General features: G+C 58.0%; 1 protein-coding gene across 2 annotated transcripts in view; it reads left to right on the top strand.

Moving 5' to 3' along the window:
- Positions 1–20,756, top strand: part of PPFIA1 (PPFI scaffold protein A1) — a 64,651-nt gene that overhangs the window by 12,644 nt on the left and 31,251 nt on the right. For both annotated transcript variants that reach the window (XM_075545232.1, XM_075545231.1), the window contains exons 3-10: positions 13,652–13,753; positions 14,060–14,224; positions 14,547–14,621; positions 15,150–15,251; positions 15,490–15,711; positions 17,517–17,663; positions 19,243–19,377; positions 20,411–20,494. In XM_075545232.1, coding sequence (XP_075401347.1) covers positions 13,652–13,753; positions 14,060–14,224; positions 14,547–14,621; positions 15,150–15,251; positions 15,490–15,711; positions 17,517–17,663; positions 19,243–19,377; positions 20,411–20,494 — 1,032 coding nt within the window. The remainder of the gene's footprint in view (positions 1–13,651; positions 13,754–14,059; positions 14,225–14,546; positions 14,622–15,149; positions 15,252–15,489; positions 15,712–17,516; positions 17,664–19,242; positions 19,378–20,410; positions 20,495–20,756) is intronic.

The raw sequence follows: 20,756 nt of genomic DNA, 5'->3' as shown, positions 1-20,756 counted from the left end.
CACGTGACAGGTCTGCTCTGTGCCTCCTCTAGCTGGGGGGTGGGGGAACGGCGGGGTATTGTAGTGCCAGCTGTTCTGGGGGGTGACTGGCTAGGGCTTCTGCGTAGCCCAGGGGCCGCCCTAAGTCACTGTCTTACAGTGTCCCTTTCCCCTCTCTTTTGGAACTATTATTTTTCAGAGAGAGAAAACATGGTTGACTGGTTGCTGGTTTTAAAAGGCCAGTTCCACTCCTGCCCCCACCCTTCCAAGGTTGGGGCCCCCCGTCTTTGCCCATTCCCCCCCAGAAGCTATTGAGGGGCTCTGACGGGGCGCCTGCCCTGGCGGGGACAAGTGGACAGGCTGTTCTGCGGGCTGTGGTGTCTGTGGGCCAGGAGCGAGCTCTTGGCCAAGGGCTGCGGTCTTTGGCAGGCAATGTCCTAGGACGCCCAGGGCCCCTGTCGCCTTCACACAGCCTCATTCTCATGCTGAGGAGGAAGTCTTGTTGTGCGCAGAGGCCGGAGCCGAGGCCCCGTGTGTGTGTGTGTGTGTGTGTACGCGCGCGTGTGCGCGAGTGCATGCGTTGCACACCCAGTGCCTCTGCTTCTTTCTCTGGGTTTGACCATGGCAGCCTGACCCTAGCCCACAGCGCCCAGGGCTGGCCTCCTCAGGCCATGCTGTCCAGCCTGGACCAGCAAGGTGGCGAGACGGCGTTACTCTGGGAGCCCAGGGTTTCCTTCGGGCGTTTGAACAAACAGGGTTTGTGTCTCGCAGACTGCGGTACAAAGGTCCTCGTTGTGATGAAATCTTGACGCACACCCAGTGAACCGGGCCTCCTGCCACTGTTGCACTGCTTCCGGCTCCGGACAAGCCTGGGGGAGCCGGTGGAACTGCCGCGGGGTTTCCGATGTGAGGATGGCGTGGGACCGGCAGGGTTGCCTTCTGTTGTGCACGGGTCGCTCTGGGTCAGAGCCAACAGAACCAGACTCTGGCTTTGAGTTGCTCATCAGGGACAACCTGCGACTGGCCAGAGGTGGCGTCCTGTTGTCCTGGGTTGCAGCCACTGTGTCAGTCCATCGCCTCGAGAGTCTTCCTCATCTCTTGGGCCCCTGATTTGACCCGGCATGATCCCCTGCTCCAGGGACTAGTCTTTCCAAACGACACGTCTGAGTACCCGAGACGAGTGTCCATCCCCCTCCTGAGGAGCATCCTGGCTGTGCTGCTCCCAGGACAGGCAGGCTTGCCTTCCGGCCTCTCCCGGGCTTCCCCCCCTCAGCGTGCCATCACCCCAGGCACTGGGTCCCTCAGTCCTCCTGATTCACCGTCCAACGCTCAGCTGCAGACGCAGAGGCCATTGAAAACACCATGGCTTGGGTCTAGTCCACGTCTGCAGAGAGACATTTTTTCTCGGTACCACTTTAAAGAGGTCTTCTGTGGCAGATTTGCCCAGTGCGATAGGTCATTTAATTTCTTGATTCTGCGTCTGTGGCCACTGATTGTGGAACTCAGTCCGATGAGCCCCTTGGGAGCTGCAGTCTGTTCTCCATTTATCACCAGGCAGGTTTTCTTTCTCTCGAGCCGCAGTAGTTCATACCGAAGGCTGCAGTCTTTGATTTTCAGTGGGCAAGGCTACGTCGCCCACAGAGCACAGGGGTTAGTGAGTCACCTTTCCATCCGAATTCCACGTCCAGCTTCTCGGTGATTGGCTCAGCACACAGGTTGAGTAGGGCAGGTGAGAGGCTACAACCTGGACACACCTTTCCCGATCTTAGACCACGCAGTAGCCTGTGTTCCGTGTGACCACGTCCATGTGCAGCTTCCTGGACAGGTTCTTCATGAAGCGTTCTGGAATTCCATTCTCCGCCCTGCCAGCCATGCGGATTGTTTTGATCCTCACAGTCGAATGCTTTTGCATAGCCGATTAAACACAGGGAAACATCGTGTTTGTTTCCAGCCGGATCCGGCGGCTCAGCAGTGAGGTCCTTGGTCCTCCTCCTGAGAGTCCACCCTGCATTTCTGGCAGCTCCCTGGCAGGGCACTGCTTCAGCCACTTTAAAGTTGTCTTCTGTAGCATCTTGCTTGTGGCTGCCAGGTAGAATGAGAACTCACTTCCGTCTGCCCCTCTGGAGCCCAGACCCACGACCTCACCTTCCCTGCAAGTGCTTCCCGTGCCTGGCTCATGGCGGCCCGGGGCCGGGGCCTCAGTGCCCTCCATGAACCGGGGCCGTGCTCTCCGCCATCCAAGATTCAGAGATGCCGCAATGACTAGACCAGAAGCGAGTTACTGCCGTGACGATTCTTATCGCATGAGTACTTCCTGTAACGCCTCAGAATGCGCACTTTTCCTCAATTTGATCATTTGAATTAACGAGGCTACTCCTTCTTAAATGTGCATTTGAACAGAGAACACCAGGCAGTTAGCCTCTTGTGTTTCATTGACTGCAAGGCATTCCTCTCTGGATTGTAACAAGCTATGGATTACATTGTGAACAAGGGGATTTCCAGAACAACCTGCAGTTGGACCCAAAAAGGCAGAGCAAGGGAGCGCTGCATGGTTTCACGTGAGGAACAGTGTGCGTCGGGGTTGTAACCTTGCCCCACTTCCTCAGCCCGTGCGCTGAGCCAGCCGCCAGGGAAGCTGGAAGGTGAGGGCAGGCCCCTTCGCTGCCCTGTGCAGTTGGCTCCGAGTTGCCCACTGGGAGAAGGACGACTGTGCTTTGAAGTGAGATGTTGTGACGGTCGCCAAGTGCCAGTTCCGACTCACAGGGACCCAGTGGGCAACAGCACAAGACACCGCCCAGCCCAGCCCCATCCTCGCCATGTGTTATGTCTGAACTGCTGTTGGAGGCCCTGTGTCCCTCCGTCTTGTCCAGCGTCTCCCTCTACTCCTCCAGGGACTGGTCTCTTCTCAACATGTCCGACGGACCTGAGACAAAGTCTCTCTATCCTTGCCTCTAAGGAGCCTTCTGGCTGTACTTTTTCTAAGACCTCTGTTGGTTCTTTTGTCAGGCCCTGGTGCTTTTAATACCCTCGCCAGCACCACAACGGAGATGCACCCATCCTTCTTCAACTTTCACATGCGCAGGAGGGGACTGAAAACCCCTTGGGCTGGGTCGGCGCACCTTAGTCTCCAAAGTAACATCCTGTGTGAAGTCTTAGTTAAGGTTCTCTGCTTCACTTCTCTGGGTTCTAATACCCCGCACACGAGCTACCCAGAACTCACAGACAAAATTCATGACCAAAGGGTTGATGAAGGAAGTCAACAAGTTGTCATGCCAGTGAGAATGCTGAGAGTTGAGTTATCCGGACATGTTGCAACGTTCTGTCAAGTTTCAGTCGGAAGGCTTAAGCTCCCTGAGTTAGGCTCCCCACTCCAGGAAACCTCAGCAGAAGGCACTCAGCTCCACTCCCGTGGCTCAGCAAGGCCAACTTCCCCAACTAAGTTCCCCGAGAGACCCCACTCTGCAAGCCAGCCGCCTGCACACAGCGCTCTGCTTACGTTGCTTGGAATGTTGGGAAGTCCATCAGTCTAGTTCATGCTCTGGCTCCTGGTTCTGCTGACATGGTATTCCCATCTTCTGGATTCAGGAGGTTCACTGGGCAGGGATCTCGGGTCTAGGGGGCGTGCTCACTCCTGGTCCATGCTGGTAATGAGATCCCTCCTTCGCGTCTCAGAGGGCTCGTTGTATACACAGGGGTGGCACTCTGGGATATCCCGTTCACACTTACTCAACCTTGTCTCCGTTGATCATGACATTACTTGTTGGTCCAGTTTTGAGGATGTGGGCCCTCTTTTACGTGGCGTTGTCATCCCACTGGTCTTCATCAGCCAGGCCTTGCAGCCCTCCTTACTCTCGGCAAGCAAGGTTGTGTCTTCTGCACACGGCAGGTTAATAAGCCTTCCTACAATCTTGATGCCACACTCTTCCCATGAGCTGGCCTCGGATGGTTTGCTCAGCATACAGATTGAATCAGTGTGGTGAGAAGATATGACCCTGGCACACGCCTTTCTGATTCTAAACCACGCAGTCTTCCCATGTTCGGTTTGTACAGCTGCCGCTTGATCCACGGACAAGTTCTCCATGAGCACAATGGAGTGTTTGGGAATTAATTCTCATTCTTCTCAAGGCTGTCATAGTTTGTTACGATCCACACAGTCGCATGCCTTGGTAAAGTCGGTAAAACACAAGTAAACACCTCTCTGGTGTTCTCTGCTTGGAGCCAAGATCCATCTGACATCCGCAATGATATCCTTGTTCCACGCCCTCTTCTGCATCTGGCCTGCACCTTTGGCTGCGCCCAGACAGTGTACTGCTGCAACCTTTGCTGAAGGGCCTTTAGTATTTTACTGCACGTGATGCCAGTGACATGGTTCTGTGGTCTTCCATGCACATGATGTCAATGACATGGTTCTGTAATCTTGTATGCACGTGATGTCAATGACATACTTCTGTAATCTTACAAGCCTGTGATGTCAATGACATAGTTCTGTAATCTTGTATGCACGTGATGTCAATGACATAGTTTTGTAATCTTGTATGCACGTGATGTCAATGACATGGTTTTGTAATCTTACAAGCCTGTGATGTCAATGACATAGTTCTGTAATCTTACTTGCCTGTGATATCAGTGACATGGTCCTGTAATCTTACATGCCTGTGACATTGATGATGTTGTTCTGTAACTTGCTCGTTCTGTTGGTCACTTTTCTTTGGAATGGGTGCAAATGTGGATCTCTCCAGTCACTGGGCCCGGGAGCTAGCTAGCTGTCTTCCTGGTTTTCTGGCAAAGAACGCGTGCTCTCAGTGCTGCGTCAGCTTGCTGAGCACCCGCTGGTGTCCCATCAGCTTCTGGACCCTTGTTTTTGGCTAGTACTTTCAGTCCCTCTTGGACTTCTTTCTTCCCAACCATCAGTCCTTGGTCACGTGAATGTCAACCTGTTCTTTCTGCTAGTGACTCGGTGTGTTCTTTCCATCTTGTTGTGACGCTTCCTGCGTCATTCAGTATTTACCCATTGAATCTCAAGACTGGAATATTTCTTTGTTGTTATTATTTTAATCATTTTATTGGGGCTCATTCAACTCTTATCACAGTCCATACATACATCAATTATATAAAGCACATTTATACACTTGTTACCCTCATCATTCTCAAAACATTTGCTCTCCATGTAAGCCCCGGCATCATGAACCCTTGATAATTTATAAATTAATATTATTTTGTCATCTCTTACACTGTCTGACGTCTCCCTTCACCCACTTCTCTGTTCTGTTGTCCGACCCCCAGGGAGAAAGTTATATGTAGATCCTTATAATCGGTTCCCCCTTTCCAACCCGCCCTCCCTCCACCCTCCCAGTATCACCACTCTCACCACTGGTCCTGAAGGAATCATCCGCCTTGGATTCCCTGTGTTTCTGGTTCCTATCTGTACCAGGGTACATCCTCTGATCTAGCCAGACTTCCAAGGTAGAATTGGGATCATGATAGTAGGGGGGTGGGGATGAAGCATTGAAGAACTAGAGGAAAGTTGTATGTTTCATTGTTGCTACACTGCACCCTGACTGGCTTGTCTCCTCCCTCAACCCTTCCATAAGGGGATGTCCAGTTGCCTAGAGATGGTCTTTGGCCCCTACTCCGTACTGCCCCCCCCCCGCATTCACAATGATAAGATTTTTTTGTTGTTGTTTATTGTTGTTGTTCTTTGATACCTGATACCTAATCCCTTTGACACCTCATGATTACACAGGCTGGTGTGCTTCTTCCATGTGGGCTTTGTTGTTTCCAAGCTAGATGGCCACTTGTTTACCTTCAAGCCTTTAAGACCCCAGATGCTGTATCTTTTGATGAGACTGGATTTTTTCTTTTGAGTTCTTTCAGCTTCAGGTGTGCTGAGCAGGTTCTACTTTTTTGGTTCAAAAACTCTCATTCCTTGTACTTTCATTATAATATTTTTCTTTGTCTTCTCAAGATGCCCTTTGACATTTTCTGTTTGACTCTCCGACGTCTCCCTTTCTTCCATTTGCCTCAGCCGCCTTGTGATTACAGAGCAAGTTTCAGCGTCTCCTCTAGCATTCCCTGGTTTCTTCTTTTTCCCTGGTCTCTTCAGCTCCCTCTCACTTCACAAACCACGTCCTACATCCTCCCAGAGTTCATCAGGTCTCCTGTCATTAGTGCTCAGTGCTCCACCTGTCTTTGAGACATTCTGGAAAGTCAAAGGGGATGTCAAGGTCATGTTTTGGCGCTCATGGACATGTCTGAATTTTCTCCCGCTTCAACCTGAACTTCTCTTTGAGGAACCGGTGGTCTGGTCCTCAGTCGGCCCCTGGCCGGGCTGCCCCTGCTGATATTGAGTGTCTCCGTGCCTCTACAGGCGTTGCTCACAGGCCTGTGCTTCAGGGGCCCGCACCAGGTGCCCGTACCAGCCCATTTCAGCCCAGCAGTGCCAAGAGCAGCCATCTTGATGCGTGCCCTTTCATTTCTGATGACTTCGATTTTCTCAGATCCGTACTTCATACAGCCCAGGTTCCAGTTGTTAATGTTTGCAGCGTTTCTTCTCCTGTTGAGCTGTGTCCCATTAGCAAGTGTAGGCCCATGCACGTCTGGTCGACTGCTGGAGGAGGCAGCGCGCCCTCCGTCCTGCGTGGAGTGCCTTCCGACCTGCGGGGCTCGTCTCCCGGCACCATCTCGGACGGTGCTCATGACGTTTCCAGTGGCTAACAATGCTGTGCTGCTGTCCATGAGGTCTCCTTCCTCGCAAACGGACAGACTAGCCTGCTCTCCGTCTGGAAGCTCTGCTGAAGCCTGCTCACTGATGACCTCGCTGGTGTTGGGCAGACCAGTGATAGGGCTTCCAGTGTCACGGCACACTCAAGCCCCTGAAGGACCACAGACTGACGGGCAAGGTGGAAGGTGGTAGTGGTGACGTGGGAGGGCGACTCAGCACTGAGGTGGGATGACAGTGCAGTCGGCCCCCGGGGTGGGACGTGGCACTCAGGGAGTTGGGCTGGGAGGAGGGGGAGCCGTCAGGCGCGGGCCAGCACTGGCAGAGCTGTGAGCTTGTGCATAGCTCCACAGTTGGCATGTCTGGAGGGGTCTGGCCAGGGAAGTGGTGGTGAGAAGACAGGCAGACCGATAGGCAGTGAGGCCTCGGGGCTCTGAGCTCCAGGAGAGTGATGGCCATGGGTGTGGGCGTGGCTGGTTGGAGGTTACCCACAGGTGGACGGACAGACGGCAGCATCTGGACCAGCTCAGAGGCTGGGTGCTGCGGCTGCCGAGGCCTGTGGGAGCTTCCTTTGCAGACAGGGAGGCTGTTCTTGTCCTCAACCCCCACCCGGCCATTCATGGTCCTGCTGCGGAAAGTGCCACGAGAGACTGGCAGCCTCTCGCCCCTCCCCCAGGCAGAGGGTCAGCACGTGCTGTCCGAGCCACACGCTGCTCTCTGCCTCTCATTCTAGTTCCTCTGCATCGCAGACAATCCCCCCCCACACTCCCCATAAAGCCTCGCTCCCTGTGGCTGCTCCCAGGCTTTGCTGCCCCAGGGTCCCCGGGTAGCAGCGTGGCTGAGGTGGCCCTGATGACTGGACTTGACTGGACTCCTGGAGCATTGCCGTCTCTGCACCGTCCTCACAGCCCCACTGTCCAGCACCGGGGGTCTGTCCCTGCTGGAACCCTAGGCTTTACCCCACAGGGGTCTCTGTAGCGGCTGCCACCCTTGCTTCTGAGGCACATGCTGGGCGGGGTGTTTCCAAGGTGGATTTGCCCATTCTTCTGGCAGGGTCCGGCTTACCTGGCATACGAGATGCCAGTGCCACCAGAGAAATACAGGCAGTGTGATCAGATGGGGGTGCGGGAGAACTTGGCATTGGCTGAAGAGGTGCATGGTGCAGGTCCACGTCCAGCTGTGCCCCCACCTACCCAGTGCCCCCTCCTGACGGTGCGGTTGACTATTACAGTGGCGTCTATCCTCTGCAGCCTATACCCACAGGCTTTAGGGGGGCAATGCAGTCCCGGTTGTCATAAACGAGTGTTCAGTAAACTGCCTTTGACGAGGGGCTGGTGAACCACCAGGTGCCCCGTGATAGAGACGAGCCTTTCCTTGCACCCTCAGAGTGACAGTCTCAGAAACCCCAGGGGCAGTGGGCTGGAATTGGGCAGTTGAGTTTGTCTTGTTATGCAAATGCGGGGACACACAGCTGAGGTGAAGCACTGGGACCTGCCCAAAGGCGGGCAGTTCAAACCCATCCAGGCGCACCTCAGGAGACGGGCCTGGTGGGCTGTTCCTGAAAGCCTCCAGTGGACACCCCGGGGGCACCCTGCTCCTCGGCACGGGTGGAATCTCAGGGGCTCTAGCAGCAGCTCCAGTGCCCCCACTAGATCCCCATCAGCTCTCCATCAGCTCTGCAGGGTGGCCACTGCGCAAAGGCCTGTGACGAGGGCCAGCCTGGTGAGTGTTGGGGAAGAGATGGGCTGGCGCCACCATCCTGTGGTGTGCGAGTGCCCCGCTGCTGTGAAGAGGGGACCAGGGGTGGCGGCATGCAGTCTCCTGGAAGCTGCCCGAGGCATGGACTCAGCCTGCAGCCTGGAGGGAGGGAGGCAGCAGGAAATCGAAGACAGATCCCAGTGCAAGTCAGCATTAGGGTCTGATGACACGCTGGGCAGCTAGCTGTCCGGCTGCAGGCTTCCTGGTGTCCTGTCCCATTCGTGGGGAGTCTGAGCAGTAGTGTGTGCGGGCATCCTCTGGCTCAGACCTTCCAAGGTTTCACCCCCCCTTGCACCTGCCCACGTGCCACCTGGTGACAGTGGCACAGACTGGGAACAGGACCTCGGTCCAGCAGTAGGGGAATGCCGGGCAGCTGGAGTGTAGTGGAGGATGCTGTCTTGAGTTGGTGTGTGACGATGCCGGGCCTTGTGGTAGTGTGAGCAGCACTGTGTGTTATGCAGAGCAAGGCTGCCATGTGGACACAGGCGTGGGAAGGTTCAGGGTGGGTGAGGGGCAGGTGGGCAGCCGTGGGTCCCTGTCCTGGCACGTCTGCAGCCCTGTGTCACAGTTCAAACTGCTGCACAATGTACTCCAAGGTTTGTGTTTGAAAGACAAAAAGCAGCCCTGACCTAAGTCTCCTCTTGTTGCTGTGACTGTTGCTGGCTTTCCAAAGCCTAGAGCCTGGCGGCGTGGGCGTTAGTTATGCGGCCCTTTGAAGCCACCTGCAGCTCCTCTGGAGGAAGACTGTCCTTCACTCCCAGAAACCGTCACGGTCCTGGAAACCCGTGGGGATCCTCCACGGTGAGCTCCGACCCCGGGACAGCATCCTCACTTTGCTGTCGCCATTGGTACAAGCTCGTCTTAATTTACACACCGCCATCATCAATCGCTGCTTCCTGATCATTTCCTCAACCTCTGCATCGCTTAACATCTCGCTAAGGTTTCTTGCCACGTGACAAGTTCTGCCGCAGCAGCATAGCCATTGCCACCCTCATCAGACCCACGGACGCTCCGACTTCCTCACGGCCTGTGCCCTTCCTGTCGGCAGGCATCTACTTCACGAGTCCTGTCTTGTATGGACTCTGCTTCTGTGGGTCTCTGCCCAGGGGCCCGCTTGACGGCCCCCACTTCCTTCGTTGCTGTAGTTCCAGCCCCTGCTTGTCATGTAGTGAAAAAGCTTCCCAAGGTATGTGGTCAGTCCTAAAGTCACTTGTCAGCCACGCTGCCAGTGCTGTTGGTCTCCGAGACGTGTTCACATGGCTCCTGGCTGCACGGCTTCTCTTGTTGGCACCACGCTTCCCACAGTCGTCTCCGACAGTGCCCTCCAGTGCACTGCTCCGCCTTCCCACTCCGGCTCCCACACGTCCAGGGAGCTGCTAGGGAAATACCCTGGTTTAACACCCTTGCTTTTCAACGCTTTAATGAGGTCTTGTGCCGCTGATGGACCCTTGTGGATCCAAGCAAGGCGGGAACCCTTGACACCGTCCCCCTTTGCTCCGTTGATCATGGCGGGACCTGGTGGTCCCGTGGGGAGGATTTGGCTTTCTCTACACTGAAGGCTCTATCCCTCGCCTTCACCAGCAAGGACGCCGAGTCCTCCTCACTTTGTCGCCTGCATCGCTCAGTTGTTCAAAGGCTTGCCTCCAATCCTGTGCCACAGTCTTCCCCATGTAAGCCAGCCTCTCCGAGGATTTGCTCAGCAGACAGACTGAATAAGGGTGGCGAGAGGAGGTGACCCTGGCAGACTCCTTTCCTGATTTTAAGCCACGAGTATTCCCTTGTTCTGTCCGCACACCTGCCTCTTGATCCAGGTCCTCACGGGCACCATGCAGTGCCTGGAATTCCCATCCTCCTCAAGGCTCTTCAAGCTGGTTGCGGCCCACGCAGTTGAATGCCTTGGCATGGTCAGGAAGACACAAGGAACGTCTCTGGGGCTCTCTGCTTGGAGCCAAGCTCCATCTGATGTCAGGAGTGAGACCCCTTGGTCCACGTCCTCTTCTGAATCTGGCTTGAAGTTTGGAAGGCAGCTAGCTGGCCGCCTGACTAGAAGTGTTTGTACCCATTCCGGAGAAGGCACTGCCGCAGTATATGCCAATTGCAGCCAACCGCTACTGGGATTCCAGGGCGCGGGTGGCCGCCTGATTTCAACGAGGTGCCATTCACCAAAACGCTGTGTTGGCGGGCTCGTTGGCGCACAAACAGCAGCGTGCCGTTCCTCAGCACAGCCCGAGGGGAGGGGAGCAGAGTATTCAGCCCACTCCTCCCAAGGGCCGCAAGTGCTCCAGCTTGTCCCCTCTCCCGGAGGGAGGGGCAGACACAGCTGGGTCCCAGCCCTGAAAGGCTTGTCATGTTGATGCTTGCCCCCATAGCGGCGGAGGGTGGACATGGACACATGACGCGGAGAGGACGGGGACCTGGTGTGATCTTGTGTGAGGGGCATGTCCACCCCGAATGGACAGTGTGTGAGGGGCAGGGAGGATGGGGACTGGGGACCACCACTGCCTCGTGCTGCAGGTGGTGAGAATGTTCTGGAATTGGAGGTGATGGTGGTGGAACGGCATGGAGGACACAGGAAAGCCAGCCGCCTGTGCAGGTGGGGGAGTTTTGAGCTCTGGGTTTCAAAGGTGTGGGTAGAGAATGCCGGTCTGAGGCATGGCTGCAGGATATTAACCATTGGGAGGAGCTGCCGGTGAGCTGTCCCCTGTCTGAGCCCTGACTGTCCCCTACCTGTGCTTGGGGTCCCGAGCTCCAAGTGTGCGTGGCACAGGCCTGGCTGATGGTGAGCATGCTCCCGTGCTGACTGGACCCATTCATCAGTCTCAGGAAACACTGGATGCACGGCAGCCAATCACAGTCAAGACAGGCCAGCCCCGCAGCTATTTTTAGATGGACATTTTTTATTTTCTTCTAAAGAGGAAAAACTCTAGACGCCGGCAGACTCGTGATGGCGATAAAAGGGCCCATTCTTGGACGTCGTTGGGGCTTCTCGGGGCTGCCGTGAGCATGTAGTACAGCGCACAGAGCGGCCTGCTTCTGGGCCCGACGTTGGCATTTCCTGCCCAGTGTTTATCTAAACTCCTGAGTTAAAGTCGCTGCCAGGGGCACTTTCTCCTCTCTGAGTTCAGGGCCAGGCTTGGCTCCCAGCCATAGCGGGGACTGTCAGGGCGTCACAGTCAGGGGGGACCCATGCCTGTGAGCAGTCATGCAGATAGGAGGAATCCGAGTCGGACGCCCGCCCTGGTGGTGCTATGGGATAAGCTGTTCACCACAGGTCGGCAGTTCAAGCCCACCTGCTGCTTGGCAGGAGAAGTAGAAGGCTGCAGATGTCCTGTAAAGATGGACAACCTCAGACACCCTGGGGTGCAGTTCCGCTCCATCCGGCAGGGTGGCAGTGAATTGGCATCACCTGGCAGGCAGTGGGTTGAGCTTTGGGGTCTTCTGGGCTCAGAGGCAGACCTGATGGGGAGAGGTGAACAAAACTGCCTGGCCTCGTATGGAAAACTCTTCAACTAGGACTGTAGCCTGCGCGGGAAGCGAGCCGAGCTGATGGAGTGGCCTGAGAAGGGCTTGGGTGTGAGTGAAGGTAGGCCCCGCGGAGGCCTCGCATCAGCAGAGCTCTGCAGCACGGACTCCTGGGCTGAGTCCCTCCCTGCTGGGCTCCGAGCAGGCATGTTGTCAACAGCTAAGGCGTTGGGACCTGCTGGTCATTGTCCTTCCCTCCTCTAATACTGTCCCCTCTTTGCTTGTCCATTTTCTCCCTGGCATTCTGCTCCTTCAGTGTCGCCCTCCAGCCCTGTCTTTGTCTCACCTGGTCCTATTGTGGCTGTTAGGGGTTAGTGCGGCAGCTCTGCCCCCCGGCAGACCCATGCACCACAGAACAATGCCCGGCCCTGCACCCCCTCACCATTGCCATCATGGTCAAGCTGACTGTGCCAACTGCTGTGTCCATCCATCTCATTGCGAGCCCGCTACTTCATCAAGCACAGTGCCCTTCTCCGGGGCTGGGTCTCTCCTGACATCCTTGGCTCTGAGGCGCGCTCTGACTGCACCTCTTGTGAGGCGGCTCTGTGTGTCCTCTAGCACCGCCGTTCAAGTGCTGCATGGTTCGTCTAGGGTCTTCCTGCGTCGGTGTCCCTCTGACATCCACACGCACAGGAGGTGATTGCAGACGCCTGCCTGGCTCGGACACCTTCATCCTCACACTCACACCGTGGCCTTAGGTAGCCGATTTGCCCCCTGCGGCATCACTGTATTACGTGTTAGTAGCCTGCACGCCCTTAAACCCACGCTCTGGCCCTCTCCTGGCTCCTACCCTCAGTGGGCAGCTTGTTCAAGAGTTGGTCCCGTCCTCTGTGCGTAAGAACTGACCTGGCCGCCAGGCCCTCCATGCCTGCTGAGGTCTGCCCATCTGTCCCACTTGGGGGGCAGGTCGAAACCCTCCAGAGTAAACCAGGAGGTCAGCAGTGCAGCCCCGAGAGATGAGGTGGTCTGCTCTGGAGAGGACAACAGCCTGGGGCAGTCCCTCCACACAGCTGGTTCCTGCCAGCCACAACAGACTCCAGGCCCCAAGGCTGGCTCTGGTTTCTACCCTTAGAGACACGTCCAAAGCGGGGCTTCCTCGGCGCCTTGGCACTTGCTTGGACTCTGCTTCAGGGTGGCCGAGCGTCCTCAGGGACCATGTCCGCTTGGCCACACTGACAAGCCTCCCTACACCTGCCCGCACAAGACTTGTCATTCGGTTAGGTTTTCTCCTAAATGCTGTCTTATGTGGGATACTTTTCCACTGGACTCCTTTTACCAACCTTGAGACACATGTCAGCATCATGTGTGTCTCTGTCCCCTGCTCTTGAGCCCGACCCCTTCCATGTTGGGTGTGGGTGCCCATGGACCCTGTGTTCTGGTGTCCCCTACTGTGTGGGGAGCACGTGTGCTTGTGTTGTATGGCTGTCCAGGGGGCTGGCAGCTGACCTTGGGGGGACTCTTCCCCCACGGCCTTGCTCCCCCAGGGGAGTTAGATTCCCTAGAGAAGGAGGTCGGGGGGCATCGAGCACATGTGTCTGTGAGTCGTCCAGGTTTGTAGTGCTTGGGCTGAGCGGAGGCCTCAGATGGCTAGCTCGAGACGCCTCGTCCATGGCTTGCCTCCAGATGAGGCTGGAGGTGCTGGCCTGAGAGGGTCCCCTCCCTGCCCTCCTGCAGGAGTTTGCGGCACTCACGAAGGAGCTGAACATCTGCCGGGAGCAGCTCCTTGAGCGGGAGGAGGAAATCGCTGAGCTCAAGGCAGAAAGAAACAACACCAGGGTGAGTGGGCCCTGCCTAGATGGCGGGGCTAGCACCTGGGGGTGGGTCTCAGCACAAACCAGAAGAAGGTATTTGGTCTCTGTGTACATGGGAAGGGAAACCCAAACAAACTCACTGCCACCACGGACCCTGTAGGACTGGGTGGATCTGCCTCTCTGGGTTACCGAGGCAGTGACCTTTCATGGGAGTAGAAAGCCTGTCTTTCTCCCACGAAGCAGCTGGTGGCTTCGAGCTGCCAGCCCCGCAGTGAGCAGCCTGTGTGTACCTGGGAAGTGGGGAGGCCTTCACTGTCTGCTTCTGGCGCAGCTGCTGCTGGAGCACCTGGAGTGCCTGGTGTCCCGGCACGAGCGGTCTCTGCGGATGACGGTGGTGAAGAGGCAAGCCCAGTCGCCGGCAGGCGTGTCCAGCGAGGTTGAGGTCCTCAAAGCTCTCAAGTCCTTGTTCGAGCACCACAAGGCCCTGGACGAGAAGGTACTGCCTGCTCCGGACTCACGGGTCCGCTGTGTATGCTGCTCAGCCCAGCGCGTGCTGTGTGGTGGGAGTGTGCTGGGGCGGGGGGCGGGGGGAAGGTTGATGCGGTTTGGCACCAGACGCCGTAGACAGAGGGTGTCGTGTGTTAGGAATCGGTGACCGCCCTCATCTCAGGGTGCGGTGGGGACTTTCTCACACCCACTGGAGAGCCGTCAGCCCTGGTGCTCTCGACGGCGAGGCCTGTGGCGATTGCTGTGACCTTGTCTGAAGATGGCAGCGTGCAGCGAACAGGCACACGCTCACCGGCCCCTCTCGCTTCCAGGTGAGAGAGAGGCTGCGTGTGGCCCTGGAGAGGTGCAGCCTGCTAGAAGAAGAGTTAGGCACCACCCACAAAGAGGTAAGCGGGGCGCATCATTGGCCTGGGGTCTGAGTTGGGAGAGTCTTCAACAAAAGCAGCCCTGAGGACGGAGCTGGGCTCTGCCCCTCAGCTGACTCTGCTGTTTCTGGTGTGCATGCTCTTCAGTGAAAGTTAACCCTTTATGTGTGTTGTTGTTGTTGTTGAAATCACACAGCAGAGCACACGCCCCATGCGCTACTCAAGGACCTTGGTGACATGCGTCGAGCCACGCTGCCACCGCCCGTCCTGCTCTGAGTCGTTCCTCCCTCTGGGCAGGAACTCGCCCCCACCCCGCTTCCTGGCAGTCTCTGGAGTTGCTGCTGCCAGTCTGATTCTCGGAGGTCGTGCTGTGGAAGAGCCCAGTGCTCTGAGCAGACGAGGCCCCGGTTAGGCTCTGGATGAGGGCATGTCCAGTGGCACGGGAAGGGCTTGGCGGTGAGCGCTGTTGTTTTTGTGCAGAGGGAGCTGCGCTGTCTGTTGCTCCTTCCAGTGAAGTGCTTCCCTCCTTCGCGCCTGTCTCGGTTTTAGCTCATGATCCTCAAGGAGCAGAACAGTCAGAAGAAAGCCCTGGCTGACGGGGTGCCGGATGGGAACCACGAGCAGGAGAACACGCCCAGCACCAACGGGAAGGCAAGTCAGCTCCTGGCCACCTCTCCGGGTGCTTGCAAGGGTTCTGGGACCCAGCCCCGTGGCTGGCACCGGCTGCCCTGTGGGCCTCTTCCCCTGTCGCCCGTGTGAGCTGCATCTAGGATGCATGCAGAGTGGGGCAGTGCCGTGAGGGGCCTGTGGACCAAGATCTGGGAGCTGGCATCAGCGATTGTGCTGCTCCCGGCCCCTGGCAAGGCCCCTCACGAGGGCTGTCCTGCAGAGGTCGTCAGATGGCTCCCTGAGCCACGAGGAGGACCTGGCGAAGGTGGTGGAGCTGCAGGAGGTCATCGACAAGCAGGCCCGTGAGCAAGGCCAGATGAAGGAGCGGCTGGCCGCCCTGTGCAGCCACGTGGCCGAGCTGGAAGAGGACCTGGACACGGCCCGCAAGGACCTCATCAAGTCCGAGGATGTGAATACCAAGCTGCAGAGGGAGGTCCGAGAGGTGAGGGTGCCGCAGTGCCCGACGGACTGTCGGTAGGGGTGTAGCATCTGTCCCTGACTCCCAGGGCCTCAGCAGGCAGGGGAGGGGCAGAGCCACCAGGAGGCTCATAAACACCTAGGTCGCCTGGCCATCGAGTCAGTGGGACTGAGCAGAACTGCTGGCTCAGTTCCAGAGCCCAGATCTCACAGTGCCCTCCGAGTGACATGAGAGGTTGAGCACCCCGGCGTCACCTGCGGTACCACCACGCTTCCCATGTCCGATGAGCCCCGCAGAGCAGTGTAAATCATGCGCATGAAGCTGAGCCCTCCCCTGCGAGATCCTGGCCGGCAGCCCTGGATCCTGTAGACCCTGTCCACTCAGCTTAGTGAATCCCAGCGTCACGCAGATTGCCCCGAGTCCCCACAGTATCTGCACAGACCGTGCTGGGGCCTGACTGGGCCACACCCCCTCCTTCACCAGGAACCTCAGTGACAGACGACTATCCCAGGGGTGGACTTCTCCTCCCCAGGGCCCGGGCACTGAGTCCCGGTGGGCAGGCACACAGATCGAGACAGTGGAGTGTGGACTTAGCCCGACTAGCAGGGGCCACCTGCCCTTCCTGTCTGTGCCCACTTTGGGTGTGCATCTGTGCGGAATGCCTTCTGGATGCTCCCTAGGGGCCCTGCAGTAGGGCCGTGTACTGCGGCCTGCCTGGTGGTCCCCTATCCTCTGGTCGGCCTGTGTGTAGTCCAGGTGTGCGTGGCTCAGCGCGAAGCAGAGCGTGGCCGTGCTTGTCTGTGGACACGCGCCTTCGTGCTTTGGGAGCAGTGCTCGCTCCAAGTTCTTTTCACCTTGTCGTTTCCGATCCCAAGACCTAGCTGCTTGCCTTGAGTCACCGCATAGGGGCAGGGGCCTCCTTCCTGAGCTTGGGGACGAGGCGAGGAGTGGCCCTGTGAAAGGTCTGGCCCAGGTCTCACCCTATGGGGTGGTGGTGGGAGGGTGGTTTTGCTGTGGAGGTTGCCTCCAGGCTTTTCGCTGCACTGAACAGCGACACGTGTTGGCATTTGTGATCCTGGCATGGGGTTTCAGGAGTTCTGGTGGCGCCGTGGCTGAGCACTGGGCTGCTGCCTGGTGTGAGCCTCCCCACTGCTATGGGAGGAAAGAGGCGGCATCCTGGAAGGCCACAGGCCGTCTGTGCATTCTCGGGGCTGCGGGAGTCGGAGTCCGCTCCTCGGCACAGGGCAATCTTCCTCCAGAGAGGCCTCGTGTCCACCCCAGGGCTGTGAAGGCGGCCCACTGCGTCCTGCAGCGCTGGGCATGTGGTGAAGGGGCTCGCTCGCCGGGCCACTGAGTGGCTGGGGCAGTTGGGTCGCACTTGGTGGGTGAACTCGTCTGTCTCTGGAGGTGGGCTCATTGTGACGCACACTGGGGACGGCTCACAGTGAGCTGCTAACCGCCAGCCAGCAGTCGGAGACCACCAGTCAGCCGCTCTGTCATAGAGTCCAGACTTGGACATCCACAGGGCCAGGCTGACTCCACGGCAGTGCAGGCGTGTGTACATGCATGTGTGTGTGCGTGTGCACGTGTGTCTGTGTGTGCGTGTGCACATGCAGCAGGTTCAGTGTCAGGTTGGCTGGGCCAGCCCCAAGGCTCTCGGGAACCTTGCGGGTCAGTGCTGCTCCATGCTGGTGTGGGGGGTGGGGAGGGGGAATGCGACTGTGAGTTGGCATCCCCTCAGTGTTTTGAACTCATCTGCCCTCCTGGAGGTGAGTATCTCCTGCACTCAGTCCGCGCCCCCCCTCCCCCCTGTCCCCCCCCCCTTGCAGGCCATGGCCCAGAAGGAGGACATGGAGGAGAGGATCACCACCCTTGAGAAACGCTACCTCGCCGCACAGCGTGAAGCCACGTCCGTGCACGACCTCAACGACAGACTTGAGAATGAGATTGCCAACAAGGACTCTCTGCACCGGCAGGTGAGGGCGGGCCGGGCCGGGGCACAGTGCTCAGCTGCTGACCATGAGGCTGGCCGGCGGAGAAGTGGAGCCAGGCTGTTCCCACAAAGATGGCAGCCTTGGGAAGCCCACCGAGGGCAGTTCCACTCGGGGCTGTGTTCTGGGGTCCTGGAGCCCGCTGTTGGTTTCTTGCTGAAGGGTGGTAGGCACTGCGGGGGCCAGTACGGCTACCCTTGGACGACAGGATCAGGAGACCCACCCATGGTGAGGAGTGGGCTGTCGCACTGTCTGCCTCTGCCAGCTTCCTGACCATGAGCTAGCAGGGTTTTATAGACGATTTAGCCAAAAAGCCAACGTTGGAGGGCCACTGGGATGGTGTCACACGTGACATGCACCCACAATGGAGGGAACGGGAGAGCCAGAGCGCAGACCCAGGCTCCCAACACCCACGTGGCCGACCTCATTTGAAGCCTCCTTTCCTTGTTCGGTATCCTCCTCGATCCCTTCCGTTAGCAGTGTCTGTGTGAGCGTTAGAACGTAACAGAAATTCACCCGCAGCAATGTTGTATGTGTAGCCCCTGTCGGTGCTGGTAAGATGATACAATGTAACACCCCCTCCAACAAACACACAGGGCAGGTGGTGTGAGTGCCTGCTCTGTAACTCGGGTGCACTGCGTGTGTCTTTCTCAAGGATTTGGAGTATAGCGTATTGAATATGTACAGATGTAGATGTGTGTGCATGGGAAAACAGAGCAACTTTCAAGTTAGAAGCGATTCTTTATAATTCCCCCTTTTTTGAGTAAGTTACTTTCTAGGTTGAAATCTGTGTATACAGGAAGAGGGTTTTGTAAAGAACAATGTTTTTAAATCCCTTGACCCTCGATTCCCTGGGCCTTTTCTGGAAGGCTGTGGCGGGCAGGGGTGAGCACCCTTGATTCCCTGGGATGTGTGAGAGGGCAGTGAGTGTGGTTCCTGCGGGCACGCGGCTGCTATCAAGGGATGCTGCCCGAGGCAGCGTGTCGGGGGGTGGGGTGTCTGTGGAGCAGACCCAGCTTGGAGCCTCCTTGTGCGTTTTCTCCAGGGAGGAGGGTGCCCTCATGGACACGTTCACCGCTGCTGCCGTGGCCACCACCCCTGTGCCGCGGGGTCATCCAAACTCAGCCCCTGCAGGACAGGGGACGCTGCCCCTGTGAGGTGTCTTGCAGGCAGCCGACTCCGCCTTTCTGCCGTTGAGTGCTGTCGGTTTGGCCTGTTGGCAGCCGATTGCGGTAGCCTCACAAACCCACGCCATCGAGCTCCTTCTGGCTCACAGTGGCTCCCTAGGACAGTAGAGCTTCCCTGATGACCTCGTGCAACTGTGTGTAGAGCCCTGGCTCTGGTCGCACCGATGGCCACGCCCACACGGTGCTGCCAGTGCCCCCCCCCCACGCATGGGCGCAGGACTTCTCTCTGCAAGGAAGCTCCTGTTAGGATGCTCAGGGGGGCACATTCTTTGGGGACAGTGCTGCCCGCTTGCTGTGGCAGAAAGGATGTGCCCTGTGGTGAGCTCTGGATGCTGAGCGGGGGCGGGCAGTGTGGTGACCCTGCCTTCTCTTTGCAGACAGAGGATAAGAACCGGCAGTTGCAGGAGCGCCTGGAGCTGGCAGAGCAGAAGCTGCAGCAGACGCTGCGCAGAGCAGAGACGCTGCCCGAGGTGGAGGCGGAGCTGGCCCAGAGGGTGGCCGCGCTGTCCAAGGTGTGGCGCATGGGGCCTCGCCCGCGGGGGTGGCAGGTCCGGCCGGTGTTGTTGCTCTCAGATGGCGCAGGCATATCTCTGGCTCCTCTGTGAGCGCAGCCCTGTCTGTGCTGGGCGTCTTCCAGGTTCTTGGTTCCCGAGTTACTTACTGTCTGGCCAGCCTTGTCCATGGGTGATTGAGCTCGGGGCGTGTCCCGCTCGGAAGCCTGGTGGGAATTGGCTTTGTCTCCTGGGCTGGAGGGGTCATTGTCTCTTAAAGACAATCAGGAGGGGGCTGTGCCCTGGAAAAGGTTGACCTGATGAGGGCTTTTGGCCAAAGCAAATTGGTGAGGCTTGGCCGAGACACGGTCCCTGTCCAAGTTCTCGCCAGCTCGGGGGACCGTCAGCAGGTTGACAGGCACTGTGACAGGAAGAAGTGGATTCTATTTCAGGAACCCCCCTACCCCACCCCCCTTGGGTCCTGAGGGATGGGGCAGGCAGGGTGGACAGCAGGCCTTCCAGGCCGCCACCATCTCTGAGGAGCCTCGGCGGAGGCCTATTCCCTGCTGAGCAGAGGGAGGTAGGGCTGCTCCTGAGGGGGAGCTGGGGAGCAAGGCCCTGTTGGTAAAGTCTTGGTTTCTCTCCCGCCACCTTGCCCGGCCTGTCGCCTGTGCAGTCCGCCCTCTTATCTCCTGAGACCTCTACTGCCGAGGAAGCCCGGCTGGCGGGACTTAGCTCCCGGCTCAGGAAGGTAGAGGCCGGAGCTGTCACCCACTGCCTGCCGCTTGCCACTGTCCATGCCCAAGCAGGGGTCTTGCACCCTGGAGGCGGACCCCTCACCCCGTCACCACGCCCACCGGCCTCTGGCCATCAGCATGAGGGCTCATGGCTGCTTGGGTCAGCCCACCCGCCACCTTGGCGCGTCTCCGGACGCATGCCGGGCCCTCGGCCACAGCCCACGCCACGCCTGAGACACTTGTTGCCACAGAGCCGCAGGCGGCGTGGTGCCTTGCCGTGGGCTGTCCGCTCATGCTCGCCCTGCTTCTACCTGCAGGCCGAGGAGAGGCACGGCAACGTGGAGGAGCGCCTGCGGCAGATGGAGCTGCAGCTGGATGAGAAGAACCAGGAGCTGCAGCGGGTATGTGCCTCCTGCCCCAACATGCCCTGTGGTATTGACCCTGGAGCAGCAGCATGTTGCCCTGGGGGTCACCTCAGCACCCATGCAGTGAACCCAAACATCCTCAGTCTGGTTCGTAGGCAGGGCTGGCTTGCTGGCCCTGGAGGGCAGGTGCCTGTGGGCGAGGAGAGCTGGGCAGAGTGAGGATCTGAAGGTGCCCGTGTGCCTGCTGGGCTTCAGGGAGTATCGCTGCATCCAGGAAGCAGATATGGCTCCGAGCTGG

This window comes from Tenrec ecaudatus, chromosome 4 (assembly GCF_050624435.1).
Source record: "Tenrec ecaudatus isolate mTenEca1 chromosome 4, mTenEca1.hap1, whole genome shotgun sequence".
NCBI lineage: Eukaryota > Metazoa > Chordata > Mammalia > Afrosoricida > Tenrecidae > Tenrec > Tenrec ecaudatus.
This window is presented reverse-complemented; position numbering and strand designations above follow the sequence as displayed.